Source organism: Lagenorhynchus albirostris, chromosome 17, assembly GCF_949774975.1.
Source record: "Lagenorhynchus albirostris chromosome 17, mLagAlb1.1, whole genome shotgun sequence".
NCBI lineage: Eukaryota > Metazoa > Chordata > Mammalia > Artiodactyla > Delphinidae > Lagenorhynchus > Lagenorhynchus albirostris.
In genome coordinates, this window is record NC_083111.1 from 37278092 (window position 1) to 37306003 (window position 27912).

Below are 27912 nucleotides of genomic sequence, written 5' to 3' on the forward strand. Positions count from 1 at the left end.
GTGGTGTATCACATTGATTGATTTGTGGATATTGAGCCATCCTTATATCCATGGATTAAATCCCACTTGATCATGGTATATGATCCTTTTACTGTATTGTTGATTTTGGTTTGCTATTATTTTGTTGAGAATTTTTACATCATTTTTAATCAGTGATACTGTCCTGTAGTTTCCTTTTTTGTGTGTGTGGTGTCTTTGCCTAGTTTTTGTGTCAGGGTAAGACTGACCTCATAGAATGAGTTTGGAAGTGTTCCTTCCTCTACAGTTTTTTGGAATAGTTTGGGAAGGATAGGTGTTAACTCTTCTTTAAATGTTTTGTAAACTTCACCTATGAAACTGTCTGATCCTGGACTTTTATTTGTTTTTTTTGTTTAATTACTGATTCAATTTCATTATTGGTAATTGGTCAGTTCATATTTTATATTTCTTCCTGATTCAGAGTTGGTAGATTGAACTTTTTGAGAATTTATTGATTTCTTCTAGGTTGTCCATTTTATGGGCATATAATTGTTCATAGTAATTTCCTATGACCTCTTGTATTTCTGTGGTGTTGGTTGTATCTTCTCTTTTATTTCTATTTATTTTATTTAATTAGGCCCTCTCTCTTTTTTTCTTGGTGAATCTGGCTAAAGGTTTGTCCCAATTTTGTTTATCTTGTTTCATTTATTTCTGCTCTGATCTTTATGAATTTTTTCCTTTCTACAAACTTTGAGTTATGCTTGTTCTTCGTTTTCTACTTCCTTTGTGTGTAGATTAGATTGTTTTTGAGATTTTCCTTGTTTCCTGAGGTAGGATTTTATCACTATAAACTTCCCTCTTAAAGTTACTTTTGTGGTATTCCATGGATTTTGGATCATTGTTTTTCCTTTTTATATCCAGGTATTTTTTTGTTGCCTCTTTTATTTTCTCAGTGATCAATTTGTTTTTTAGTAGCATATTGTTTAGCCTCCACGTGTTTGTGGTTTTGCATTTTTTTTCTTGTTGATTTCTGATCTCATGACATTGTGGCTGGAAAAGCTGTTTGATATGATTTGAATCTTCTTAAGTTTAGTGAGACATGTTTTGTGGTCTAGCATGTGATCTATTCTTGAGAATGTTCCATGTGCACTTGAAAAGAAGGTGTATTCTGCTGCTTTGGGATGGAATGTTCTCTATGTATCTATTAAGTTTATCTGGTCTAATGTGTCATCTAAGGCCAGTTTTCCTTATTGATTTTCTGTTTGAATGATCTGTCTATTGATGTAAGTGGGTTGTTAAGGTCTGTCACTATTATTGAGTTACTGTTAATTTCTCTCTTTATTTCTGTTAATATTTGCTTTATGTATTTAGGTGCTTCTATGTTAGATGCATATATATTTAAAGTTGTTATATCTTCTCATTGGATTGATCCCTTTATCATCATGTAATTTCCTTCTTTGTGTCTTATTACAGTCTTTGTTTTAAAGTCTATTTTGTCTCATATAAATATTGCTACCTCACCTTTCTTTTCGTTTTCATTTGCTTACTTTCATTTCCTCATTTCATTTCCTCACTTTCAGTTTGTGAGTGTCTTTATTTCTGAAAAGTCTTTTGTAGGCAGCATATATATGAGTCTTGTTTTTTTCTAACCCATTCAGCCACTCTGTGAAGTGGGTTTTTGACTGCAACATTTAGTCTATTAACTTTTAAAATAATTATTGATAGTTATCTACTTATTGCAATTTTGTTAATTGTTTTCTGATTATTTTTGTAGCTTTTTTTTTCTTTATTCTTCTTTTGTTCTCTTCTCTTGTTATTTGATGACTATATTTAGTGTTATTCTTGGATTCCTTTCTCCTTTATTGTGTGTATATATTATAAGTTTTTGTTTTGTAGTTACCATGAGGTTCATATATAACAAGTTAATGATCTCTTAAGTACAAATGAATTTGAAGAACCTTGCATTTTTACTCATCCCTCCCACTTAATTTCTTTGAAATCTTATTTTGCATATTTTTGTTTTGTGTATCTCTTAACTACTTATTGTGGATATAGAGGATTTTACTACTTTTGTCTTTTAACCTTTCTTATAGCTTCATAAGTGGTTGATCTGCTGTCTTTACTATATGTTTATCTTTACCAATAAGACTTTACTTTTGTGATTTTTCTTAGTTCTAGTTGTGTCCTTCTCTTTTCCACTTAGAGAAGTCTCTTTATCATTTCTTTTAAAGCCAGTTTAATGGTACTGAACTCTTTTAGCTTTTGCTTGTCTGTAAAACCCTTCACCTCTCCTTCAAATCTGAAAAATATCCTTGGTGAATAAAGTATTCTTGGTCATAGGTTTTTTTTTTCTTTTATTATTTTGAATATGTCATGCCACTACCTTCTGGACTGTAAAACTTCTGCTGAAAAGTCAGCTGATAGCTCTATGGTAGTTCACTTGTATATAACTAGTTGCTTTTCTCTTGCTGCTTTTAAAATTCTTTTTTTAAGTTTTGACATTTTAATTATAATGTGTTTTAATGTGAACCTCTTAGTGTTCATCTTGTTTGGAGCTCTCTGTGCTTCGTGGACCTGGATTTCTGTTTCTTTTCTCAGATTAGGAAATTTTCTAATTTATTTCTTCAAATAAGTTCTCTGCCCCTTTCTCTCTCTATTCTTCTGGAATCCCTATAATGCTAATGTTACTTTGCTTGATGTTGTCCCAATGTTGTCTCAGCAGTCTCTTCAACTATCCTTATTTTAAAATTCCTTTTTTTCTTCTCTCCGTCTGGCTTGAGTGATTTCCCGTAACCTGTCTTCCAGTTCACTGATTCATTTCTTTGGTACCATCTAATATTCTGTTTATTTTTTTGTGTGTGTATTTTTAATTAATTTTATTATTCATCTCTTTTTGGTTATCTTTATATTTTCCAACTCTTTGTTAAGATTCTGACTGTGTTCATCCATTCTTCTCCTAAGGTCATTGAGCATGTTTATGATCATTACCTTGAACTCTTTATCAAGTGATTGCTTATCTCCACTTTGTTTATTTCTTTTTCTGGGCTTTTTTCTTATTCCTTTGTTTGGAACATATTCTTCTGTCTCCTCATTTTGCCCAAATCTCTGTGTTTCTTTCTATCTAATAGGTCATTTATGTTTCTGTATCTTAGAGAAGTGACTATGTAGGAGACTTCATGTGGAGCTCAGCAGCACACTCCTCTCTGGTCACCAGAGCTATATGATTGAAGGTTTCCTCCTATATGGGCTGTGTGGGCCCTTTTAAGGCATATGTGGGCCTAGCCACTGGCCTGGTTGTTTTAAGAACATGTTTCATGTAGTGGTTGTGGGATAGCTGGCCATGAAGTTTGGGAGATCCTGGGGTGGTTCAGTGTCACGGTTGGGCAGGGTTGCATCCCCAGGTGGCTAGCTATCATGGGCCCAGGATGGTGCCGGCCCACTGGTGGATAAGTATGCCCTCAGGACTAGTAGACTAGAGGGAGGATTTCAAAATGTCACTTGCTAGCACCAGTGTCCTTGTGGTAGAACAACCTCCAAAAAATAGCTGACCCCAGCATCTATGTCCCCAGTTACCTCCTGCCTCTCTAGGAGACTTTCAAAGATCAGCAGTTGGATCTGACCCAGGTTCATTTTAAATCACTGCCTTCATGCTGGGACTTGGAACAACTGAGACTTCACAAACACTCTTCAAGAAGAGAGTTTCTGCTCCTACAACTCTCTGGGATCTCCTGTATGCAAGTCCTCCTGGTCTTTAAAGCCAGACATTATGGGAACTCATTTTCTTGGTGTAGAACCCCCAGGCTCGGGAGCCTGATGTGTGACTAGGACCCATCACTTCTTGGGGAGAACCCATGCAGTTGTGATTGTCCTCCCATTCGTGAGTTGCCTACCTAGGGTGTGGTTCCTGACTGTACTGCATCTCTGCCCCTTCTACCCATCTCATTGTGGTTTCCTTTTTATATCTCTGTTTGTGGAACATCATTTCTGCTACTCTTCAGGTTGCTCTCATAGATAGTTGCTCTGTAAATAGTTGTAATATTAGTTTGCCCATAGGAGGAGGTGAGTTCAGGGTTTTCCGACTCCACTATCTTGGCCACACCTCTATTTTATTTTTATTGTGGTTTGGATTCTGTTTATTAAATTATTTAGTACTTTTGTATAATTCTTCTTCAGTGGTATTGGTGTATAGTTTTCATTTTTGTACTATCCCTATCCAATCTAGTTATCAATGCTTTTCTTTCTTCTTAACATTCTTTTCCAATGCTCTTAAGCAATGTATCACACTTTTGGAACATCTAGTCTTTGAAAGTTTTGTAGAATCCTCCTTTAAAGAATCTCCCATTGAAATCATTTGATCCCTGGTGCTCTTTGGGGTGACTTTGATAATGTACTCTATTTCTTCTACAAAAATTGATCAGTTTAAGCATTCTATCTCTAATTTGTCAAATTTGGCAATTGAAATTTTGCTAGAAATTTTCTGTAGAAAATTATCCTTTTCGTACAGCTTTTCAAATTCATTTGTATGTAGGTCTTTAATTTCTTATGATTTTTAAATAATCTCTTATTTTAATCATTTTCCCCCTTTGTCATTTCTTATTTTTATATTTGTGCTTTTATCCTTTTTTCATGAACAAATTAGCTGGTGGTTTGTCTATTTGGTTAATTCTTTATATTTTTTAAATAACAGGATTTTGAAATAGTAGATCTTTTTATTTCTATTGGTATCTCTGCTTTTATCTTTATTATTTCCTTCCTTTTGCTACTTTTTAGTTTATTATTTTTCTAGTTTTTGAGCTAGGAATTCAATTTATTTATTATAACTTAAAAATTTTTTATTTATAAAAATATTTAGGACTATGAATTTTCTTATGCTCATCTCTTGAAATATTTTCTGTACATTATGATTGTGTTTCAATATTGATATTTTTTAGAAATTTTGTGATTTCAGTTCATATTTCTCCTTTCACCCAATGATTATTTAGGAAAATGGTTTTAAATTTCCAAAAGAATGAGGCTTTTTTTTTTCAATTTTGTCTATAATTTCTACTGTTGTTGCATTGTGGTCAGAGATTATTATTTGTAATAGCTCTACATTTTCTAATTTACTAACTTTTTCCTTATAACCTAATATATAATAAATTTTTGTGAATGTTTCATGAGCACTTGGGGGAAAATGTGTCTCTTAATGTCTAGCTATAAGTTCTACCTTACTGTTTATGTTGTTACATCTTTAATATTATTATTATTTTTGTCTACTTGATCTTTCTTGCATTAAAAAATGGTGCATTCATTACTGTAGGTTGCCTTTATCAAAATAAACAGACGTTGCCTTGTAGAGGTTTGATCACCTTTTAGGTAAACTGTACATATGTGAGTCATAATGCATTCAAATGCCTCTCATTCATTGTCATTCATGTAAAATAAATCATTCCTATTTCTCTTCTTCCTTACTATTTCTTTTATGTTGCTAGTATAAAGTGTACTTTTACACCACAGTGATATAATGTGATATGTTTCTATGTTGTAGATTACATTATGGGCTCTTTAAAAACATCTTTATCTAAGTATAAATTCCACATATTTGGAGTAAGTTTTGACGTATGGACATACCCATGAAACCATCACAACAATCAATATAATGAAAATATCTGTCACTCCCTTAAATTATTCCCCTGACACTTGACCTTCTTCTCATTCCTTTAGGAAACCCCCTTCTCATCAACCACTAAGCACTATCGATTGATTTATATTTTCTAGAGATTTATAAAAATGTATCCATTGTATTATTTTTGTTTGGTTTCTTTCCCTCTGCATAACTTTATTGTTGTTGATTTTCTAGTTTTATTGTAATGGTTTTGTAACACAGTAGGGACCTCTGTGAGTAGAACTCATGCACTATCTGATTGTGACTGAACTGACTGCTCTGGGAATATTTTTATTTCCATTTATGTCATCTATTTATAAGATACTTTAAATGTCTCATTTTACAAAGAAACGCTAATGTTACTGATGTAAGTTTGTACTATTATTCTTACTTTTCAACACAAGGAAACATTTTCTAGCCAAAAAATGGTAGCAGCCAAGAGAGGAATTGATTACTTGCTTATAGCAATGAGGTGTTAATTTCGAGGCAAGGTAGAACCATTTAAAATGACAGTATCAATAAGCATTTTTGTTGGGGAAACAAACCTTCATTAAAGATTATGGCACTTTGGGCTTCCCTGGTGGCGTAGTGGTTGAGAGTCTGCCTGCCGATGCAGAGAACACGGGTTCGTGCCCCGGTCCAAGAAGATCCCACATGCCGTGGAGCGGCTAGGCCTGTGAGCCATGGCCGCTGAGCCTGCGTGTCCGGAGCCTGTGCTCTGCAACGGGAGAGGCCACAACAGTGAGAGACCCACGAACAGAAAAAAAAAATTATGGCACTTTAAAAACCATTGTTCTCTTTTCCCTGTAACTCTTATTATTCTCCATAATGGGCACTTTGCCCATTCCTTTTTCCAAGAACTTAGAGGAGTCTGGGATTGTCCCCCATCCATTTACCTTTGGAAATTTCCCCAAGCTTTACTTTTCTGAAGCAACCACAGGACAAGATTTCTGCCCTGGAGGATGTGGGGATATACGGCTCCTTTGTTCAACAGTTGCACGAGCATGGGGTGGCATAGGTGGGGGTGTTTACTGACAGAGTCTTTTATTATCATACTGGTACATTCTGGAAACACATAGTCTTACATCTTCACAAATGATAAAAAACAGCTGCAGACCAAATAAGAGATTTTCCATTTACTTTTGATTTTGTACTAAATATTTTTTTGCATTTTCTAAATAATAAGATCATGAGTATAGAAAGGATTTAAGATGTTAACTCATTTAACCTGCTTATTCAACACATCATTCTTACTCCTTCCAGAAAAATTGAATTTATTCTTCTGTAATGCTGGGGAAGACAACCTAAAGTCCCTTTTGATGACGTTTTACTATTTCACAACCATTACAGACAGGAAGCCATTATTCTGTTTACTCTAAATCTTTCCAGCTATGTTTGTACCTGGCAAATCTAAGAAGCAATTCACTTAATAAATTTAGGATTATAACATCCTTAAAATTATAGATTGAAAATTCCACATATTAAAAACAGTAATAATATTTATTATCCTACTATGTGCCAAACTCTGTTCTAAGCTTACTGCATGTATTCATATATTTGATCTCCATCAGCATTTTATGAAATAAATAATATTATACTTCCCAATATACTGATGAACATATTGAAAGTTAAGCAACTTATTTAGAATCTCATAGTTAGGAATTGGTGGGTAGGAGTTGGACTCAAGTATACAGTCTCTTAAGTGCTATGCTACACAGCTTTTTAAACTAATACTGAGAAAGGAAGCAAGGAAATTCAATCCAGCACCTGCTCCAGCCAGGCATTGTGCTAGTTCTCTCCAACATTTTATCTCCTTAAGAGTAGCAGCAGCCTGTGTGCTAGGCATGACTTGTCTGGTAGGGCAATGGACTTGGCTGTACAACTGTGTACCTGCCATTCTTGAGACCTTCAAGGTCCTTTCTAACACCATTTACATGACAACACTTGTATGTCGTTCAGGGCTCAGCTTAAATATAATCATCTCAGACAAACCTTCACTGATATCTCTGAATATGGTTTTAACTGATTATCCTTACTTCCTCTATGAGACATTGCTCATAACTTACATTATAGGACTTCTCAATCTACCAGAAAATGTTTCACATGTATTTACCTTCCTTTATGGACTGTTAGTTTCTTTTTTTTTTTTTAGAATCAATAGCTAAAAATACCAATTCTTTTTTTTTAACATCTTTATTGGAGAATAATTGCTTTACAATGGTGTGTTAGTTTCTGCTTTATGACAAAGTGAATCAGCTATACATATACATATATCACCATATGTCCTCCCTCTTGCATCTCCCTCCCACCCTCCCCTCTCGGTGGTTGAATAGCACTGTGCTGATCTCCCTGTGCTAAGCAGCTGCATCCTGCTACCTATCTATTTTACAATTGGTAGTATGTATAAGTCCATGCCACTCTCTGACTTCATCCCAGGTTACCCTTCCCCCTCCCCATGTCCTCAAGTCCATTCTCTACATCAGCATCTTTATTCCTGTGCTGCGCATAGGTTCTTCATAACCTTTTTTTTTTCTTTATTCTATATATAAGTGTTAGCGTACGGTGTTTTTCTCTTTTTGACTTACTTCATTCTGTGTGACAGACTCTAGGTCCATCCACCTCACTACAAATAACTCAATTTCATTTCTTTTTACAGCTGAGTAATATTTCTTTGTAAAAATGTGCCACATCTTCTTTTTCCATTCATCTGTTGATGGACACTTAGGTTGCTTCCATGTCCTGGCTATTCTAAATAGAGCTACAATGAACATTGTGGTACATGACACTTTTTGAATTATGGCTTTCTCAGGGTATATGCCAAGTAGTGGGAATGCTGAGTCGTATGGTAGTTCTATTTTTAGTTTTTTTAAGACACTTCCATACTGTTCTCCATAGTGGCTGTATCAATTTACATTCCCACCAACAGTGGAAGATGGTTCCCTTTTCTCCACACCCTCTCCAGCATTTATTGTTTGTAGATTTTTTGATGATGGCCATTCTGACTGGTGTGAGGTGATACCTCATTGTAGTTTTGATTTGCATTTCTCTAATGATTAGTGATGTTGAGCATTATTTCATGTGTTTTTTGGCAATCTGTAAATCTTCTCTGGAAAAATGTTTATTTAGGGTTTCTGCCCATTTTTGGCTTGGATTGTTTGATTTTTGATATTGAGCTGCACGAACTGCTTGTAAATTTTGGAGATTAATCCTTTGTTAGTTGCTTCATTTGCAAATATTTTCTCCCATTCTGAGGGTTGCCTTTTCATCCTGTTTATGGTTTCCTTTGTGATGCAAAAGCTTTTAAGTTTTCATTAGGTCCCATTTGTTTATTTGTGTTTTTATTTCCATTTCTCTAGAAGGTGGGTCAAAAAGGATCTTGCTGTGATTTATGTCATAGAGAGTTCTGCCTAGGTTTCCCTTTAAGAGTTTTATAGTGTCTGGCCTTACATTAAGGCCTTTAATCCATTTTGAGTTTATTTTTGTGTAAGAGGCTGTCTTTTCTCCATTGTATATTCTTGCCACCTTTGTCAAAAATAAGGTGACCATATGTTTGTGGGCTTATCTCTGGCCTTTCTATTCTCTTCCATTGATCTATATTTCTGTTTCTCTGCCAACACCATACTGTCTTGATTACTGTACCTTTGTAGTATAGTCTGAAGTCCAGGAGCCTGATTCCTCCAGCTCCATTTTTCTTTTTCTTGATTGCTTTGGCTATTTGGGTTCTCTTGTGTTTGCATACAAATTTGGAAAGTTTTTGTTCTAGTTCTGTGAAAAATGCCAGTGGTAGTTTGATAGGGATGGAATTGAATCTGTAGATGGCTTTGGGTAGTATAGTCATTTTCACAATGTTGATCCTTCCAATCCAAGAACATGGTATATCTCTCCATCTGTTTGTATCATCTTTAGATTTTTTCATCAGTGTCTTAGAGTTGTCTGCATACAGGTCTTTTGTCTCCTTAGATAGGTTTATTCCTAGGTATTTTATTCTTTTCTTTCAGTGGTAAATGGTAGTGTTTCCTTAATTTCTCTTTCAGATTTTTCATCATTAGTGTATAGGAAAGCAAGAGATTCCTGTGCATTAATTTTGTATCCTGCTACTTTACCAAATTCATTGATTAGCTGTAGTAGTTTTCTGGTAGAGCCTTTACGATTCTGTATGTAGAGTATAATTTTACCTGCAAACAGTGACAGCTTTACTTCTTCTTTTCCAATTTGGATTCCTTTTATTCCTTTTTCTTCTGTGATTTCTGTGGCTAAAACTTCCAAAACTATGTTGAGTAATAGTGGTGAGAGGGGAACCCTTGTCTTGTTCCTTATCTTAGAGGGAATGGTTTCAGTTTTTCAACATTGAGAACGATGTTGGTTGTGGGCTTGTCATATATGGCCTTTATTATGTTGAGGTAGGTTCCCTCTATGCCTACTTTCTGAAGGGTATTTATCATAAATGGGTGTTGAATTTTGTTGAAAGCTTTTTCTGCATCTATTGAGATGATCATATGGTTTTATCCTTCAATTTTTTAAAGTGGTTTATCACATTGATTGATTTGTATATATTGAAGAATCCTTGCATTTCTGGGATAAACCCCACTTGATTGTGATGTATGATCCTTTTAATGTGCTGTTTGCTGGTATTTTTGTTGAGGAGTTTTACATCTATGTTCATCAGTGATATCAGCCTGTAGTTCTCTTTCTTTGTGACATCTTTGTCTGGTTTTGGTATCAGGGTGATGTTGGCCTCATAGTATGAATTTAGGAGTTTCCCACACTCTGCTATATTTTGGAAGATTTTCAGAAGGATAAGCATTAACTCTTCTCTAAACATTTGATGAATTCTCCTGAGAAGCTGTCTGGCCCAGGGCTTTTGTTGGAATTTTTTTAATCACAATCTCAGTTTAAGTGCTTGTGATTGGTATGTTTATACTTTGTATTTCTTCCTGGTTCAATGTCAGAAGGTTGTGCTTTTCTAAGAATTTGTCCATTTCTTCCAGGTTATCCATTTTATTGGCATATAGTTCCTTGTAATAATCTCTCATGATCCTTTGTATTTCTGCAGTGTCAGTTGTTACTTCTCCTTTTTCATTTCTAATTCTATTGATCTGAGCCTTCTCCCGTTTTTTTTTTTTTTTTTTATGATTCTGGCTAATGGTTTATCAATTTTGTTTATCTTCTCAAAGAACCAGCTTTTAGTTTTATTGATCTTTGCTATTGTTTCCTTCACTTCTTTTTCATTTATTTCTGATCTGATCTTTATGATTTCTTTCCTTCTGCTAACTTTGGAGGTTTCTTGTTCTTCTTTCTCTAATTACTTTACATGTGAGGTTAGTTTTTTTGTTTAAGATGTTTCTTGTTTCTTGAGGTAGGATTGTATTGCTATAAACTTCCCTCTTAGAACTGCTTTTGCTACATCTCATAGGTTTTGGGTCGTTGTGTTTTTATTGTCATTTGTTTCTAAACATTTTTTGATTTCCTCTTTGATTTCTTCAGTGATCTCTTGGTTATTAAGTAGTGTATTGTTTAGCCTCCATGCATTTGTATTATTTACAGATTTTTTTTCCTGTAATTCATATGTAGTCTCATAGCGTTGTCATCAGAAAAGGTAATTGATACGATTTTGATTATCTTAAATTTACCAAGGCTTGATTTGTGACCCAGGATGTGATCTATCCTGGAGAATCTTCCATGAGCATTTGAGAAGAAAGTGTATTCTGTTGTTTTTGGATGGAATGTCCTATAATTATCAATTAAGTCCATCTTGTTTAATGTATCATTTAAAGCTGTGTTTCCTTATTTATTTTCATTTCAGATGATCTGTCCATTGGTGAAAGTGGGGTGTTAAAATCCCTTATACTATGATTTTGTTACTGTTGATTTCCCCTTTTATGTCTCTTACCATTTGCCTTATGTATTGAGGTGCTCCTATTTTGGGTGCATAAATATTTACAATTGTTATACCTTCTTCATGGATTGATCCCTTGATCATTATGTAGTGTCTTTCTTTGTCTCTTGTAATAGCCTTTATTTTAAAGTCTATTTTGTCTGTTATGAGAATTGCTACTCTAGTTTTCTTTTGTTTACTGTCTGCATAGAATATCTTTTTTCATCCCCTCACTTTCAGGATGTATGTGTCCCTGGTCTGAAGTGGGTCTCTTGTAGACAGCATATATATGGGTCTTGTATTTGTATCCATTCATCCATTGGAGCATTTCATCCATTTACATTTAAGGTAGTTATTGATATGTATGTTCTTATTACCATTTTATTAATTTTTTTGTGATTGCTATTGTAGGCCTTTTCCTTCTGTTGTGTTTCCTGCCTAGAGAAGTTTCTTTAGCATTTATTATAAAGCTGATTTTGTGGTGCTGAATTCTCTTAGCTTTTGCTCATCTGTAAATGTTTTAATTTCTCTGTCAAATCTGAATGAGATCCTTGTTGTTTAGAATAATGTTGGTTGTAGTTTTTTCCCTTTCATCACTTTAAATATGTCCTGCCACTCCCTTCTGGCTTGCAGAGTTTCTGCTGAAAGATCAGCTGTTAAACTTATGGGGATTCCCTTGTATGTTATTTCTTGTTTTTCCCTTGCTGCTTTTAATATTTTTTCTCTATATTTAATTTTCGATAGTTTGATTAATATGTGTTTAGAATGTTTCTCTATCCTGTATGGGACTCTCTGCACCTCCTGCACTTGATTGACTATTTCCTTTCCCATATTAGGGAAGTTTTCAACTATAATGTCTTTAAATATTTTCTCAGTGACTTTCTTTTTCTCTTCTTCTTCTGGACCCCTATAATTCGAATGTTGGTGCATTGAATGTTGTCCCAGAGGTCTCTGAGAGTGTCCTCAATTCTTATCATTCTTTTTTCTTTATTCTGCTCTGAGGTAATTATTTCCACTATTTTATCTTCCAGGTCACTTATCCATTCTTCTGCCTCACTTATTCTGCTATTGATTCCTTCTAGAGAATTTTTAATTTCATTTATTGTGTTGTTCATCATTGTTTGTTTGCTCTTTAGTTCTTCTAGGTCCTTGTTAAACATTTCTTGTATTTTCTCCATTCTATTTCCAAGATTTTAGATCATCTTTACTATCATTACTCTGAATTCCTTTTCCGGTAGACTGCCTACTTCCTCTTCATTTGTTTGGTCTGTTGTGTTTTTACCTTGCTCCTTCATCTGCTGTGTGTTTCTCTGTCTTCTCGTTTTGCTTAACTTACTGTGTTTGGGGTTTCCTTTTCCAGGTTCATAGTTCCCGTTGTTTTTGGTGTCTGCCCCAGTACCTAATGCTGGTTCAGTGGGTTGTGTAGGCTTCCTGGTGGAGGGGACTGGTGGCCTGTGTTCTGGTGGATAAGGCTGGATCTTTTCTTTCTGGTGGGCAGGACTGTGTCTGGTGGTATGTTTTGGGCTGTCTCTGACCTTGTTATGATTTTAAGCAGCTTCTCTGCTAATGGGTGGCGTTGTGTTCCTGTCTTGCTAGTTGTCTGGCATAGGGTGTCCAGCACTGTAGCTTGCTAGTTGTTCAGTGGAGCTGGGTCTTAGCCTTGAGATGGAGATCTCTCAGAGAGCTTTCACCATTTGATATTATGTGGAGCCAGGAGGTCTCTGGTGGACCAGTGACCTGAACTCAGCTCTCCCACCTCAGAGGCACAGGCCTGATACCTGGCCGGAGCACTGAGACCCTCTCAGCCACACAGCTCAGAAGAAAAGGGAGAAAAAAAGAAAGAAAGAAAGAAAGAAAGAAAGAAAGAAAGAAAGAAAGAAAGAAAGAAAGAAAGAAAGAAAGAAAGAAAGAAAGAAAGAAAGAAAGAAAGAAAGAAAGAAAGAAAGAAAGAAAGAAAGAAAGAAAGAAAAAATAAAGTTATTTAAATTAAAAAAATTATTAAAAATTAAAAAAATCATAACGTAATAAAAAAGAAAAAAATAAAAAGAAAGAAAGAAGAGAGAAACCAAACCAAAAAGCAAGTCCAGCAATGATAACAAGTGCTAAAAACTATACTAAAAAAAAAGGACAGACAGAACCTTAGGACAAATGGTAAAAGCAAAGCTATACAGACAAAATCACACAAAGAAGCATATACATACACATTCACAAAAAGAGAAAAATGAAAAAAAACATATATCTTTGCCCCCAAAGTCCACCACCTCAATTTTGGCATGATTCATTGTCTATTCAGTTATTCCACAGATGCATGGACATCAAGTTGATTGTGGAGATTTAATCTGCTGCTCCTGAGGCTGCTGGGAGAGATTTCCCTTTCTCTTCTTTGTTCACACAGCTCCTGGGGTCCAACTTTGGATTTGGCTCTGCTTCTGCATGTAGGTCACCTGAGGGCATCTGTTCTTCACTCAAACAGGACGGGGTTAAAGGAGCTGCTGATTAGGGGACTCTGTCTCACTTAGGCGGTGGGGAGGGAGGGGTACAGAATGTGGGGCAAGCCTGTGGTGGCAGAGACAGGCATGATGTTGCAACAGCCTGAGGTGTGCTGTGTATTCTCCCAGGGAAGTTGTCGCTGGATCACGGGACGCTGGCAGTGGCGGGCTCCACAGCCTCCTGGGAGAGGAGGTGTGGATAGTGACCTGTGCTTTCACATAGGCTTCTTGGTGGCTGCAGAAGCAACCATAGCGTTTCGTGCCCGTCTCTGGTGTCTGCGCTGATAACCGCCACCTGCGCCTCTCTCTGGAGCTTCTTTAGGCGATGCTCTGAATCCCCTCTCTTCGTGCACCCCGAAACAATGGTCTCTTGCCTCTTAGGTACGTCCAGACTTTTTCCCGGACTACGTCCTGGCTAGCTGTGGTGCACTAATCCCCTTCTGGCTGTGTTAACGCAGCCAATCCCAGTCCTCTCCCTGGGATCTGACCTCCAAATCCTGAGCCTCGGCTCCCAGCCCCCACCCGTCCTGGCTGGCAGGTGAGCAGACAATGTTCTCAGGCTGGTGAGTGCTGGTTGGCACTGATCCTCTGTGCAGGAATCTCTCCGCTTTGCTCTCTGCACCCCTGTTGCTGTGCTCTCCTATGTGGCTCTGAAGCTTCTCCCCTGCCATCCCCCATCTCTGCCAGTATATGGGCTTCATAGTGTGTGGAAACTTTTCCTCCTTCACAGCTGTACCACAGGATGGTACAGGTCCCATCCTTATTCTTTTGTCTCTGTTTTTTTCTTTTTTCTTTTGCCCTACCCAGGTATGTGGGGAGTTTCTTGCCTTTTGGGAAGTCTGAGGTCTTCTGCCAGCATCAATATGTGTTCTGTAGGAGTGTTCCACATGTACATGTATTTCTGATGTATTTGTGTGAAGAAAGGTTATTTCCACGTCTTACTTTTCTGCCATCTTGAATGTCTCTCTGGAGACATTCAAGTTAGTTTCTATATAACAGAGACTGTCGAGCTCTATAATTCTAACAGCTGGTACAGAATAAACATGAGTTGAATAACTTGTATAAGAATAAGATCAATTTAATGCTAGTAGTATCATATGTCAAATAACCAAAATTAAATTGAGATTTTATTTTCACCTTTTCTAATTTATCATTTTCTCCCTCCATCCCACAAGAAGACACATGCACACACCAAGGCTAATAATATCATGCTCCAATCACCCCATTTTAAATCTTTATCATTTTCTTTAGCTAGGGCAGAATGGAAGGCAGAAGAGTCAAATTGTTGTCCATCCCTAGCAGTTCTGATTCTCACTGCCTCTTGCTTTAGAGGCTTTTTATTTTCTAGAAAAGTCTGAGAACTGAAAAGATTATGAGGCTGCCTTCAAACATGCAATTCCAAATAAAATAATTCTTAAGCCCTGTGACTTTCTGATATATTCCACAATAAAAAATCAAATAAAACATAATTTGTGTTTGTTTCCTAAGCATATGATAAGTCTGCCTACTGGATAATCCAATATTTGTCTCATATCTGTTCTCCATTCCTGCTATGTCCAGTTTAGTTGCTTTTGTCCTTTTTCCTCTTGCTACTCTTCTCTTACTAACCTTTGAAACCAGCTAGTTGTTTCACATTTTATCATCCGATTGATCCTACTAAAACACAGCTCTGATTTTTGAGCCAGTGTTTTGAGCCACACTTGTTTGCAAAATTAAGTGTTTAATAAATGTATGGAAGAGTGATGTCCCTCACACCTGGAAAACTCTCTTTTCACTACTTTTAAGGTGCTCTATACTTGGACTTCAAAATGTCTTGCTTTATTTTTTATTACTCCCTTTTGTCTAGTTGTTCTTCTAAACTAACAACACCGTGTCTTCTGAGCATATCCCATGGTCCTGCTTTATACTCATATTCTTCCCTCTTTCTGAAATGCTTTCTAATAACTTCTTTCTTCTTGGATTCCTTAAGTGTCAAGATACACTTTTATCCCTATCCAGCAGTATTTCATTCTCCTTCTGAAAACTAGTGGCACATTTTCTATTCCTCTCTTTTATACGTGTGCAGACTTGTCTTGGTGTGGTTATTTACACATATCATGCCTCTAAACCCAGCTGCCTGGAGCTTCTGGAGTCCCTCTTTTCCCCTGTCCCCATGTATGCAGAACTCAGGAATTCATATTAAACAACACATGCATGTTAGAGAAATGTAGACTTACCTGAAGTTTCTGTGAGAGAGGTAGAGGAGGTTTTCTTTTCTTTCTTTTTTTAAAAAAACAAACCTTGATTTAGAGTAATTTTTGATTTTCAGTAAAGTTGCAAGGATAGTACACACAGTTGCCACATACCCCACCCACCCACAGTTTCCCCTATTATTAATATCTACATTAGCATGGTGTATTAGTCACAACTAATGAATCAGATTGATACATTGCTGTTAAGTAAAGTCCATATATGGTAATCAGGTTTCCTTAAATTTTACCTAACGTTAATTTTTGTTCTAGGATCCCATCTGGTATACCACATTACATTTGGTTGTCTTGTCTCCTGGTAGGCTTCTCTTAACTGTGAAAATGTCTGAGGCTTTTCTTGTGTTTGATGATCTTGACAGTTGTGAGGACTACTGGTCAGTATTCTCTAGAATGTCCCTCAATTGGGATTTGTCTGATGTTTTTCTTATGATTAAACTGGGGTTGTGGGTTTGGGGGAGGAAAATGAGAGAGACAGAGTGATTTTCTTATCACATCTTATTAACAGTCTAGACTATCAACATAACTTATCACTCTTAATGTTAACCTGGATCACCTGGTTGAACTAGCGCTAGTTTGTTAGGTTTCTCTAAGTTACTCTATTTTCCACTTTTCCATACTGCATTTTTTGGAAAAAAGTCAATATGCACAGCTTACTCTTAACATGTGAGAGTTACATTAAAGGAGAGTTAACATAAAAAGTGGGGATTATCTACATAAATTACTGGAATTCTTCTGAACAGTAGTTTTCCAGCTCTCCCATTTTAAAATTTAATCAATCATTTATATCAGTATGGATTCAAGCATATTTATTTTATCCTTTGGGTTATAATTCAGTACTACTTTATGTTGTTCTTCAGATTGTTCCAGCTTTGAACATTGGGAGCTTTTTTTTCAGTTGGCTTCTATGTCCCTCCTTAATATACTCCCACTTATTTGTTTGTTTGTTATTTAATTTTGGAGTTCTTTTTCACTTTCTGGCACTACAAGATGATCCAGGCTCATAGTGTATATTTCCTACCCTAGTCCTAGAGTCAGCCATTTTTCTAAGGAGATCTGGTTTCTTTCATTGGACAATGGTATTAGAGATTAAGATCTGGGTGTGAGGTGTGCCACAGGGGTGTTGTTGGCTTCTAAGCCATTTCAGCTGACACAGCAAGGACATATATGTGTGTATATCAACAAAAGTATGTAAACATACCTATATATTTCTAAATGTATCCATCTGTATCTGTGTTAAACTAAACATGGTTTCCTACTGATGTCTGCAACTCTTATGCCTCCCATACTGATCATTCTAGCCTTCTCCCCTTGCTTGTCTATAACTTATGCAATAGTGAGAAACCTGGCTCTCACTGTCTATCATCCATTTACTTGATTTTTCAATTCCAGTGTATATTTATAGTGGTTTCAGAATTGTTAACCTCTACTCCCATGGGAAATAACTTTATCAACTCCAGTACAGTGTTTCTTTTTTGCCTTTGGTTTTACATTCTTTACCAATTTCCAGAGTTATTCACATGAGCACATTTTCTGCATTCCTTTCAGTGAGGTTTGTTCATACATTTAGCAAGTCTTAAAAATCTGTACATTGTATGAGTCCATTTAAATGACACTCTAGAAAAGGCAAAACATATATAGAGAGTAAATGAAGCATTGGTCATCGGTTAGATTCTTTGTCACATTCTGCATTCCATCCTGGGCTCTCCTGACCTCCAAATGATTTTCTAAATATTTGCACACATTAAGGTTCATGGGTTTTGACAAATGCTTAATGTCATATATACACTATTATAGCATCATACAGAATAATTTCACCATCCTAAAAAGTTCCCTATGTTTCACCTTTTACATGCTTTCCAACACCTAAGCCTCTGGCAACTACTGATCTGCTTACTGTCTCTATAGTTTTGCCTTTTCTAGAATGTCATATAAATGGAATCATGCAGTATGTGGCCTTTCCAGACTGTCTTCATTTGCTTACAATATTCATTTAAGATTCATCCATGTCTTTGCATGGCTTGATAGGCCATTCCTTTTTATTACTGAATAGTATGGAGAAGGACTTTATATTCTGAATTCCACAGCACATAACCTCATAGGTATCCACCTGACATTTTTTTCTCATGTTCTCTTGTCACACAGAGGTTTTTTCTGTCATATCCCTACACAGTACTCAGTTGTTCTCCTATTATCACGAACAATTTAGCTCTCTCTCCCAAACCTGCATACTATACTCAGTAGAGAACAAAGGGCTTTTAGGGTTTTAGCTCCCACTCAAACAACTTCTTAGACCTTACCTCCCTATTAACACCTACATTACAGTTCTTTATGCTCCTGGTTAACATTCCCTGCTCCCAACATCAGCATTTCATCTCACTTTATAAGTTTTTTCAAAGTGTGAGCTATATCTTTATCTCTGTATTCTGCAACCGTGTTGTGTCTTGCCCCTAGTAGGTATTCAATAAATATTCACTGAACAAACAAATAAGTGATTTGGTATAATGTGAGAGCCAGATTGCAGACAAACTGACAAAACCTGAAATGCATGCAATATTCCATCCACTTGGGTAGTATAGCTATTTTCTATGCACTCTTTTCTTTTTTCACTACTTGAAGGCCACTTGCAAAAAATGGCCTGAAATCTGACATATATTCAATTTATATAGAACATATGGTGTTTATAAAAGCATTACCAAATAGTATCATGCTAGTGAACCTTGATAATGTGTGTCAGAGGTTTTCAGCATTAGCCCAGAACATCAACATTACTACAAACAGCTGAAATATATTGTAAGAAATTTATTTTCTCATAAAATATTGCATGGGCAAGTTTTTGGGAATTAGCTAGCCAGATTAGAATTATCATCATTCCTATTATTAGTAAAAGGCATTGATGTAGCTCTTTATTAAGTCATTAGCTTAAAAATTGTTTAACATTGGCATAAAATTTAAACACTAGGCCTCCAAGTGAAATATTCTAGAAGGATCTTCATTTTACATACTTAAATTCCAGAAAAATCTTGGAAACAACAGTTCCATTTGTGGGCACCTCTTACAAAGCCTGTGTTGCACAGGTACTTGCTGCCTTCAACCTGTGTACCTCAGCCTCTGTATGCTAGATACCTAATTTTGATGTGAATAAACTGTTGAGATTTGGGTGCTGGGGAAAGGGGAGTTCTTAAATTTCTCCTTCTTCTCTTTCTCCTCCTTGTCCTATCCCTCCCCCTCCTCCTCTTCCTCTTTTTCCTTCTTAAAATTTCTGCCATTGTTTTGGGTTATGGAGAATGTTGTCATCCAGAAGAAAGTAATTTCTCTTTAGCTAAATCTCACATGTTTGCAATCATCCTTTACATACACAATATTTTGTATCAGAAATGAGGTCTTAAGGGGCTTGTTGAACTTTCAAAGTCAAGAATTCTCCATTTTAGGAATTTATTCGTTGCTGGGAAGATTTTTTTTAAAGTATAAAACTACGGGTAGAATATTACAAAAATACTTTGAGTCTTTGGATAAGTTTTAAATCTTTTTGATTTATATTGTAAGGTAGGTACATATATTTTGAATATTTGAAAGGGCTGAACTCTTTTTATATCTTGAACTTTTCCCATACCCTTCCATTTGTAACTTTCAGGTTGTGGAAATGACATAAAGAAGTTGCTACTAGAAGATGGTGGTTAGCTGGAAGTTGTTGGTGTATCACTTCAGGTTAGGTGATGTTTGTTTCTCAGGCATGAGAAATCATTAACACTTTTAAGTAGACGCTGGGTAGGAAACAAATAAAAACCAGAAAATAAAATGGTGATGATCTATATGAGGCCTCCCAAAGGAGTTTGCTTCTCAAAATAAATGAAAATAAGATTTCTTGTCATACAGATAAGAATTTTCTAACATTCCATGTATGCATAAAATTCCATATATGCAAACAGGTTTCACAATTTCAACGATTTGGATTGCTTGTATACTGCATTTAGCTGAAATGAAAATCCAACTCTCTGGAGTTCATCTTACCCCAATAATATGCTAATTTCATCCTCATGGCCTTTAAGAGTTAGTGTCATAATTTGTAACTAACTAGTAGAAAGATACTTGGGAAAAATTGGTTCAGTATTTTTCTTAACTAATTGTGTTTTCAGGATGAAGATCAACAGACTATGAATCAGTGTGTTCCAACTGTACCTATACTATTGATTGATTGGGTATTTCCCTTGGGACATTTCTATTTGACAAACTGACACATAGATGCAAACAGTTCAAATACATTTCTTTCTGCACTGATAAATTTGTTCATGTTCTCCAGAAGTGGAAAATATGGTGTGACCTTTTCTACATTTTGAAATCTCATGGCTAGTTTTCCATGCTGGGTAAATATATATGGCACCTTATGACATACAAGGTACATCGCATATGTTGCACATTTTACAGGTTTCAAAGCTCTTTCATATGTTATTTCACATTCACTTTACAACAATTCTGCAATATCAATAGGGCAGACATCATTCTAATTATTTATAGATCATGAGGCTTGGAAATTTTTAATAGATTTTCTATAGTCACAAAAACTAGGATGTGGTAGAGCCAGAATCAGAACTTAAGTTTTCAGATTTGAGCCCAGAACACTCCACCTTAATACAAGTTTAGAGTATTACTGCTTTTGGCCAAGGGACATTGTGATATGATGGAAATGATATATTTTGCAATGTGTGCTTTGGTGGTACTTAGATAGCACTTTATACTTCTCATATTTATCACTGTGACCTATTGATAGAAGGAGATCTCATTGCTATTCTTTCCTTTGATTTCTTTAATAGTTAATCTTATTTTCCAACAAGAATTTTAAGACCTGACCTAAATATTATAATTAACACATTAAGAGGATATATCAGTGTGACCCAATTTGTGTTCATTTTCCAGTGTGGATACTCATTAATGTAATTTAATGTTACTTTCAAAACAACAAATCTCTATGACTGAGTTTACATGGATGCATTCAGTCAAAGAGTGGGCCATCTCCTAAAAGTTCTTTCTCTGCACTAATCATTGCAATGTTAGTAGTAAGTAGAGAAAAGAGAATTGATTTTTGCTGCCATCTTTTGTCCAGCAGAGCTCAATGCACAGCTTCTACTCAGATGAGATTATTTTGTCTGGCCATGAAATAGTTTTGCGATGGAGCATGATGCTAGGAGCAGAAAGGAAAAGTTTAAGAAGAATGACTTTCCTACTGATTCCTGGGTTTCTTAAGACATAGTCCTTTAACCTATTTCTGTCTTTTGCTCTTCTCCATATACACATAAGTCCTGATGTTTTCCTATTAATATTTGCCCTTTACAGCTACTTGATGGAGTATCTAGTCAAAACAGTAGGTTTCCATTTCTCAGAACGTGGCAGAAACTCAAGAAATGGCTTTTTCTCCTCAATGCTTTTGAAGTTTTAAGCCTACTGGATATAAAGTAGTGAATCATGTCCTTTGGATTTTTAAAAAATTATAGATATGATAATGCAAATTTTATTTTTCCCCACAGAACCCCATATATTAACTGATTTGAACATATTTCCTTTTTTGTAACATATATTATTAGGAAAACGGAAAAAAAGTCAATATTCAGAAAAAAACTGTGTTAACTTTAACTGAAGCACTTGTAATTGTACCCAAAAACATCTGGGGAATCTTGGAAACTAGTAATGTTCTCAAGAAAACTCAAGCTATTGAATATATAAAATTTAAGGAGCACATTTCACATCAGTTCCCTATGTCTGTGTATTGAAAATGAAAATGTGTCAGATATTAATCCTTCTAGGAAGCTTGGGAAGTTTCATCTTCCTTTGTCCTCTTAGGTGGCCATGTTTGTGCTACAACTGGGTAGTGCCACATTCCTGCTTACAGAACCTGTGATCAGTGCGATGACAACTGGGGCTGCCACCCATGTCGTGACTTCACAAGTCAAATATCTCTTGGGAATGAAAATGCCGTATATATCTGGACCACTTGGATTCTTTTATGTGAGTTTTTCCGTATGTCTTTGTTCATATATTTTGGGTGTGTGTTTCACATAGTAAAATTTGGTTAATTACAATGTTGAGATTTTTCTATTTTAAAGTAACTTGGGCTTAAATAAAATCTTTTAGGATATTTTTAATGTGATTAAGGGTATGAAACTAATTAGTAAAACCTACTAATTTGGGGAGCAATTCTTTGTAATAAACAATTAAATACGGTATAATTTGGGAACATGGTTGGAAAAAATAGCTTGAATTTTTCTGTGACCAGATATGTTGCTAACTTCTAATGGAAGCCATCTACCAGGCTTGTGGCCCAGTGTAACAACAGTACACCTTACCACATTCTTTCCATATTGTGAACCCTGGTATAGATCAAATCAGAGGCTTGGTCAAAATTGGGTTCTGGAGTCCCAATAGCAGACAATCAGTTATTAAAAGTCACTTGAACCTGAGATAGAAACATGTGTCCAGTTTCAACATATTATCCTAATAATTCCCCATTCTTCTTGGTCTCTTTTTGAAGCTGACCTAAAATCTATGACTGCTCAGGAAGTCACATCCTATTGGAGTTTTATAAGAAAATCAATGTCTTGTTAATGAAGTTGAGAGCAACCAGACTTCATTTTATTTAATTTTATATTGTAGAGGAGGAAAAGTATATTTTCCTTCTATCCTTGAGGAGCTGGGGCTCCTGTAACAAAAGATTAACAAGAGAAAAACAAACAAGTTTATTAGCATGTATATTTCATATACACATGGGAGAAACTCCAGGATTAGTAACTCAAAAGAAGTGGCTAGGATTTGGGTTTAAATACCATCTTCAGTTAAAACAAAGGAATAAGAGTTGAGGGAAGCAAGTTATGAGAAGGTGACCATGAAAAATACAGTGAACATGGGTAAGATTTATTATGCAGATTTAAATCAGTGCCTTCTCCATTGGTAAGACTCTCTTGTGATTTAGAGTCATGTTTTTCTTCCTGGTACTAAGAGCAAGACACCCTTGCAAACAGAGATTTTCTATATAAATGTAAATTTCTCTATGAAAGGGTAATTTACACTGTTCTCAGAGGTTCCCTGTGTCTGCTGTTTCTCAAAATAATAAGCTAAAAATAATTCTTATACCAAAGAGGCATATTTTGGAGTGGCATATTCAGGTCTCCTACAATGTAATGTTCTATACTGAATTACATTAATGTTTTATAATGAGAGTATTACCATTCCTAATATTCTTGCTTTTAATCAAGGAATGGCTGAATAGTAGCTCCATATATAGAAGTTTAATAAATTATCTAATTCCTGTTATTGAGGTGGTTTGTGGTATTTCACCATTATACACAGCTCATTGAAGATTTGTTTTATTCCTATGTTCTAGTTTGCATCCCTGATGATTTCATTGAGATCAATTCCTAGTTATGGAATCACTGGATTAAAATATTTTTGCCAAATATCAATCTGAAAAGCTGTACCAATTAATATTTACTCTCATCATTGTCAACTCTGATTATTACTATTTTTAAAATTTGCCATTTTGTTATGTGAAAAATAGTATCACTTTTCTGTTTGTGTGTTTCTCTGATTAGTTGGTAAAGTAGTTAATATAGATAGTAATTGGCAACACAAAGCTGGAAGCTTGTTCTGAATTTTTGTTATTTAGGTAATATCTTGCTCAGTGATTCATTCATTATAAGAAAGCATAAAACTAAAACAAGAACACTAAAACTGGAAGTGGAAACAATATAATTCCAAGCTCTAAATCAAACAAAAGTAGACCAAAATAGCTGTAAGTTATCAGGTGACTGGTTGAGTTAAAACTTTTGGTGATGCCAGGTGTGCACCAACAGAACCAAATCAGTACTAGATTCTGTCCTGATCTCCTGACTGGGAACAGCATGCTTGTCTGTGCATGAGCAGTGTAAAGAAATGAGTGCAGGTTACAAGTTGGCCACTTCAGTCATATTCACATTACATAAATAATCATTTCTCTTTTCACTAGTTGTGCTAAAAGAAGCTGGATAGCCGGATATGAGAACATTTGGTCTTTCAGCTCGTTTCTCTGGTGGCAATGTGTATAAAATGCTACATTGAAGTGTTTTGTGTATGATTTTTTAAATTTTGTTTTCTTGGAAGGTTAAGCTGCAAGCTAGTTTTTCTTTGCCTTGTAGATCAGACACTGTAATGTGACTTTTGGGGGTCTTTTGTAAGTTCTCATACTGAAATGTAATCAGATTTAGAAATATTGTTAGATGGCTGACTAAATTTGCATTACTCAGTTGGTGGAAGTTGGTATGCTTTGTGTAGATGGAAAACAAAGAAAAGTTGCTCTTGCTTTTCAAAATCTCAGAGCCCTGCACTGTTAGGCACCTAGGTAAGAATGACGCTTTGGTTCTTGCCAAGGTTTCAAAATTAATGCTGATATTGCAAAGTCAAAAATTATGATCTGAGCATTAGATTAAGAAATAGATTTTGCATCATGCATAGGTCACACTGGGACATTTAGAAGGTGTGCTTTGGTGTAGTTAGGCTAAAAAAGAATCTGATGATAATAATGTAAATCTGAACTTGCCCATGGATCATTTAGGTGGGATGGGAAGGAGGAGAGCTGAACTCAGTACAGAGGTATAGAACAGAGGACAAAATAGAGGCCTTGATCATCAGGTCAAAGAACCTAGAGGAGAGTGATTTAACATATTTTTGGATTTTTTCTGCTTCTAAGTTCTCAAAACTGTTATATCCTTTATGATAGCTACTCAAATTGATGAAGGATAAAGAATATGTTACTGATATTCCTTGGAACATAAATTAATATCTAGACTATTTGAGACTCTTATACAATGTGCCAGTCACCACTCCCAATAGTCTCAGCTGGAACACTCAAATTTCCTAAAACAATTCAGAATTGGCCAATCAAAATGTGCATTAATTAATTCCAGTAATAGCAGCGCTTACGGTCAACTTTGAGAGAAAACATAGCCTTTTGTCTTTATCCTGTTCTTAGGTCACTTCATATTGAGGTATCTTCCATCTGCCACTGCAATGGTTTCTACAGTGTCTTCTTCCTGGTGGATGCCTGATTCTGTTCTACTAAGAGAATCTAATTCTCTAGTTTGATTAGCTAAAATCTCTATCTCTTTGGTTACTTAGGGCTGGCAGATGTTCTTGCTTCCATGGAACATTTTAAACGATTAATTTGAATCAGATAAGGTTAGTGTTACATGCTCAGTTCTTCCCTCTCAGATTATAGAACAGACTTCCAATAGATCTTTTTTTTGACTTATAGTTGATTTACATTGTTTCAGGTGTAATTCTTTTTCAGATTCTTTTCCATTAAGGTTATTACAAGGTATTGAATATAATTCCCTCTGTTATACAGTCACGTCCTTGTTGTTTACCTGTTTTATATATAGTAGTGTTTATCTGTTAATCCCAGATTCCTAATTTATCCCTCCCCCCCCATTCTCTTTCCCCTTTGGAAACCATAAGTTTGTTTTCTATGTCAGTGCACTTTAAAAAGTGCTATATAAGTAATAGATACTAATCCTTTTCCTCTCTAGAGGACTGTTAATCAGATAAGCAAATCTAAATAATAAAACAAAACTATATCTTTTTTCAACTTACAAATAAAGATGATTCCAAAATTTATAAAACATAAAAAATATCTGCTATTAATGAGGGTTAGTCATCAGAAGTAAAGAAATGCTATGTTTTTAATTTTATTTTTAATTTAAAATAATTCCATCTATTCAGCTCATCCCCCCCAACCAGTTATAAACCCATTTAATAAATTATAAACAGTTCTGCAATATATTGTAAAACAAGCAGAAGCAATAATATTATGAGTCACTTCTATCTTTGGACCCTGACTCACCAGTTAAATCATTTTATTCCTGTGTTCTCAAATTAAAATTTTTTTTCTATTTTGTTATATTTTTTAGCTTTATTTTTTAGACCCCACATATAAGTGGTATCATAAAGTATTTGTCTTTCTCTGTCTGATTTATTTCATTTAGCATAATACCCTCCAGATCCATCCATGTTGTTGCAAATGGCAAAATTTCATTTTTTTGCATGTGTGGCTGAGTAATATTCCATTGTATATATATGGTATATATATATATATATATACACACCACATCTTCTTTATTCATTCATTTATTGATGAACGCTTAGGTTGCTTCCATATCTTGACTATTGTAAACAATATTGCTGTGAACATTGGGGTACATGTATCTTTTTGAATTAGCATTTTCATTTTGGGGGATTAATACCCAGAAGTGGACTTGCTGGATCATATGGTAGTTCTATTTTTAGTTTTTTTGAGAAACCACCATACTGTTTTCCATAGTGGCTGCACCAATCTACATTCCCACTAACAGTGCACTAGGGTTCTCTTTTGAGAGATTTTTATAAAATGAAAAATAATTTTGAAGTTTATTTTAATACTCATTAGAAGGGAAATTCTCTAATTGATAAAACCAAAATCTAGAGAAAAAGTCTCACTATGTGAATTTTTGAAGCCTAAAAGCTTCTGGAGAAGGCAATCAGAGAGCAGGAAGATAGCAGGTCAAGACCAAATAAAATTTTTTATCAAATTTAAATTTTTGACTGATGGTCCCACACAGATAACAGGGAAAAGGTTAATTATTCTTGTCAATACAAAAATTGATTTTTTATACTGAGAAATGATGATGTATCTTTTTATTAGAAAGGATGTTTCCCCCCAAAAGGCACAATAAAACAAAAATTACTAGTTCATATTAGCAAATGTGAATTTCTTTGAGGTGGCGCCAGTGTCTCAGCCTGTAGCAGCCTATGATAAATTTGGCAAAGTTATTTTCACTGGCATGGCTTTATATGAGAACTTTTCTAAATAATTCTGTACATTAAAGCCAAGAACACAAGGCAAGCTTGGCAACACATTCACCTACCCTTTTTGGGAAGTTTTTATTTGCTTTTTTAAAATTGAGGAGTTTCAGAACCAGAAAGCAATTTCATTCCCACTCCCATCCCTGAAGTACAGCAAAGCACTTTTCTAGTTTGGGTAGCTCTGAAGGCTACAAAGCAGGAACCAAGAATATTAACAAACTGGGCTAGAAACATCAGAAGGAAATCAAAGCCGATGAAACATTTTCTTCCATAGAGAATGAGATCACAATTAAAAATGTAAAAATGAGGCTTATATGTGGACAAATCTACTTTGAAGACACAGGCCCTCTGGGATTTCTGAATCAAGAACATGCTTTGGTAGTTTATGACAGCCCACATTTTCTCTGCAGTTATTGTGATCTTTCTATTGTGAATTGTAAGGACGTTCAATACACCCTGAAAAATGGACAGAATAAATTGAAGGGGAGAGAAAAGGAATGTTAATCTGCAGCTTGAATCAATCAGGGATATAGGGGAGAGAAAATGTGGCAGGTTTAATTTGGATATGAAACAATTATATGGGAATTTGTAACAAAGGTTACTTTAAAATTCTAAATCAGAAGGCAAATATTTTAGCAATTCAATTATCTTGGGCTAAGCTCTCCATCCCCCGCAATTCACTGAAAAATGCATCAGCACAAAATCCAGTTGCTTAAGTAATTCAAATTAAACTTGGTTTTCTAAACAAGGGATGGCTGGATGCCACTTGGGCCTTGGCATGCTTGATTGTGAGTTTGGTGCAAGTGAGTTTTGTGCACCCATGCTGTCTCTAGCTGT

General features: G+C 35.4%; 1 protein-coding gene across 1 annotated transcript in view; it reads left to right on the top strand.

Annotated features, from left to right (window-relative positions):
* The window catches only part of SLC26A7 (solute carrier family 26 member 7), a 179788-nt gene that overhangs the window by 61718 nt on the left and 90158 nt on the right, over positions 1 to 27912 (top strand). The window contains exon 4 of the mRNA XM_060127623.1: positions 22048 to 22212. Within this exon, the coding sequence (XP_059983606.1) occupies positions 22048 to 22212 (165 nt within the window). The remainder of the gene's footprint in view (positions 1 to 22047; positions 22213 to 27912) is intronic.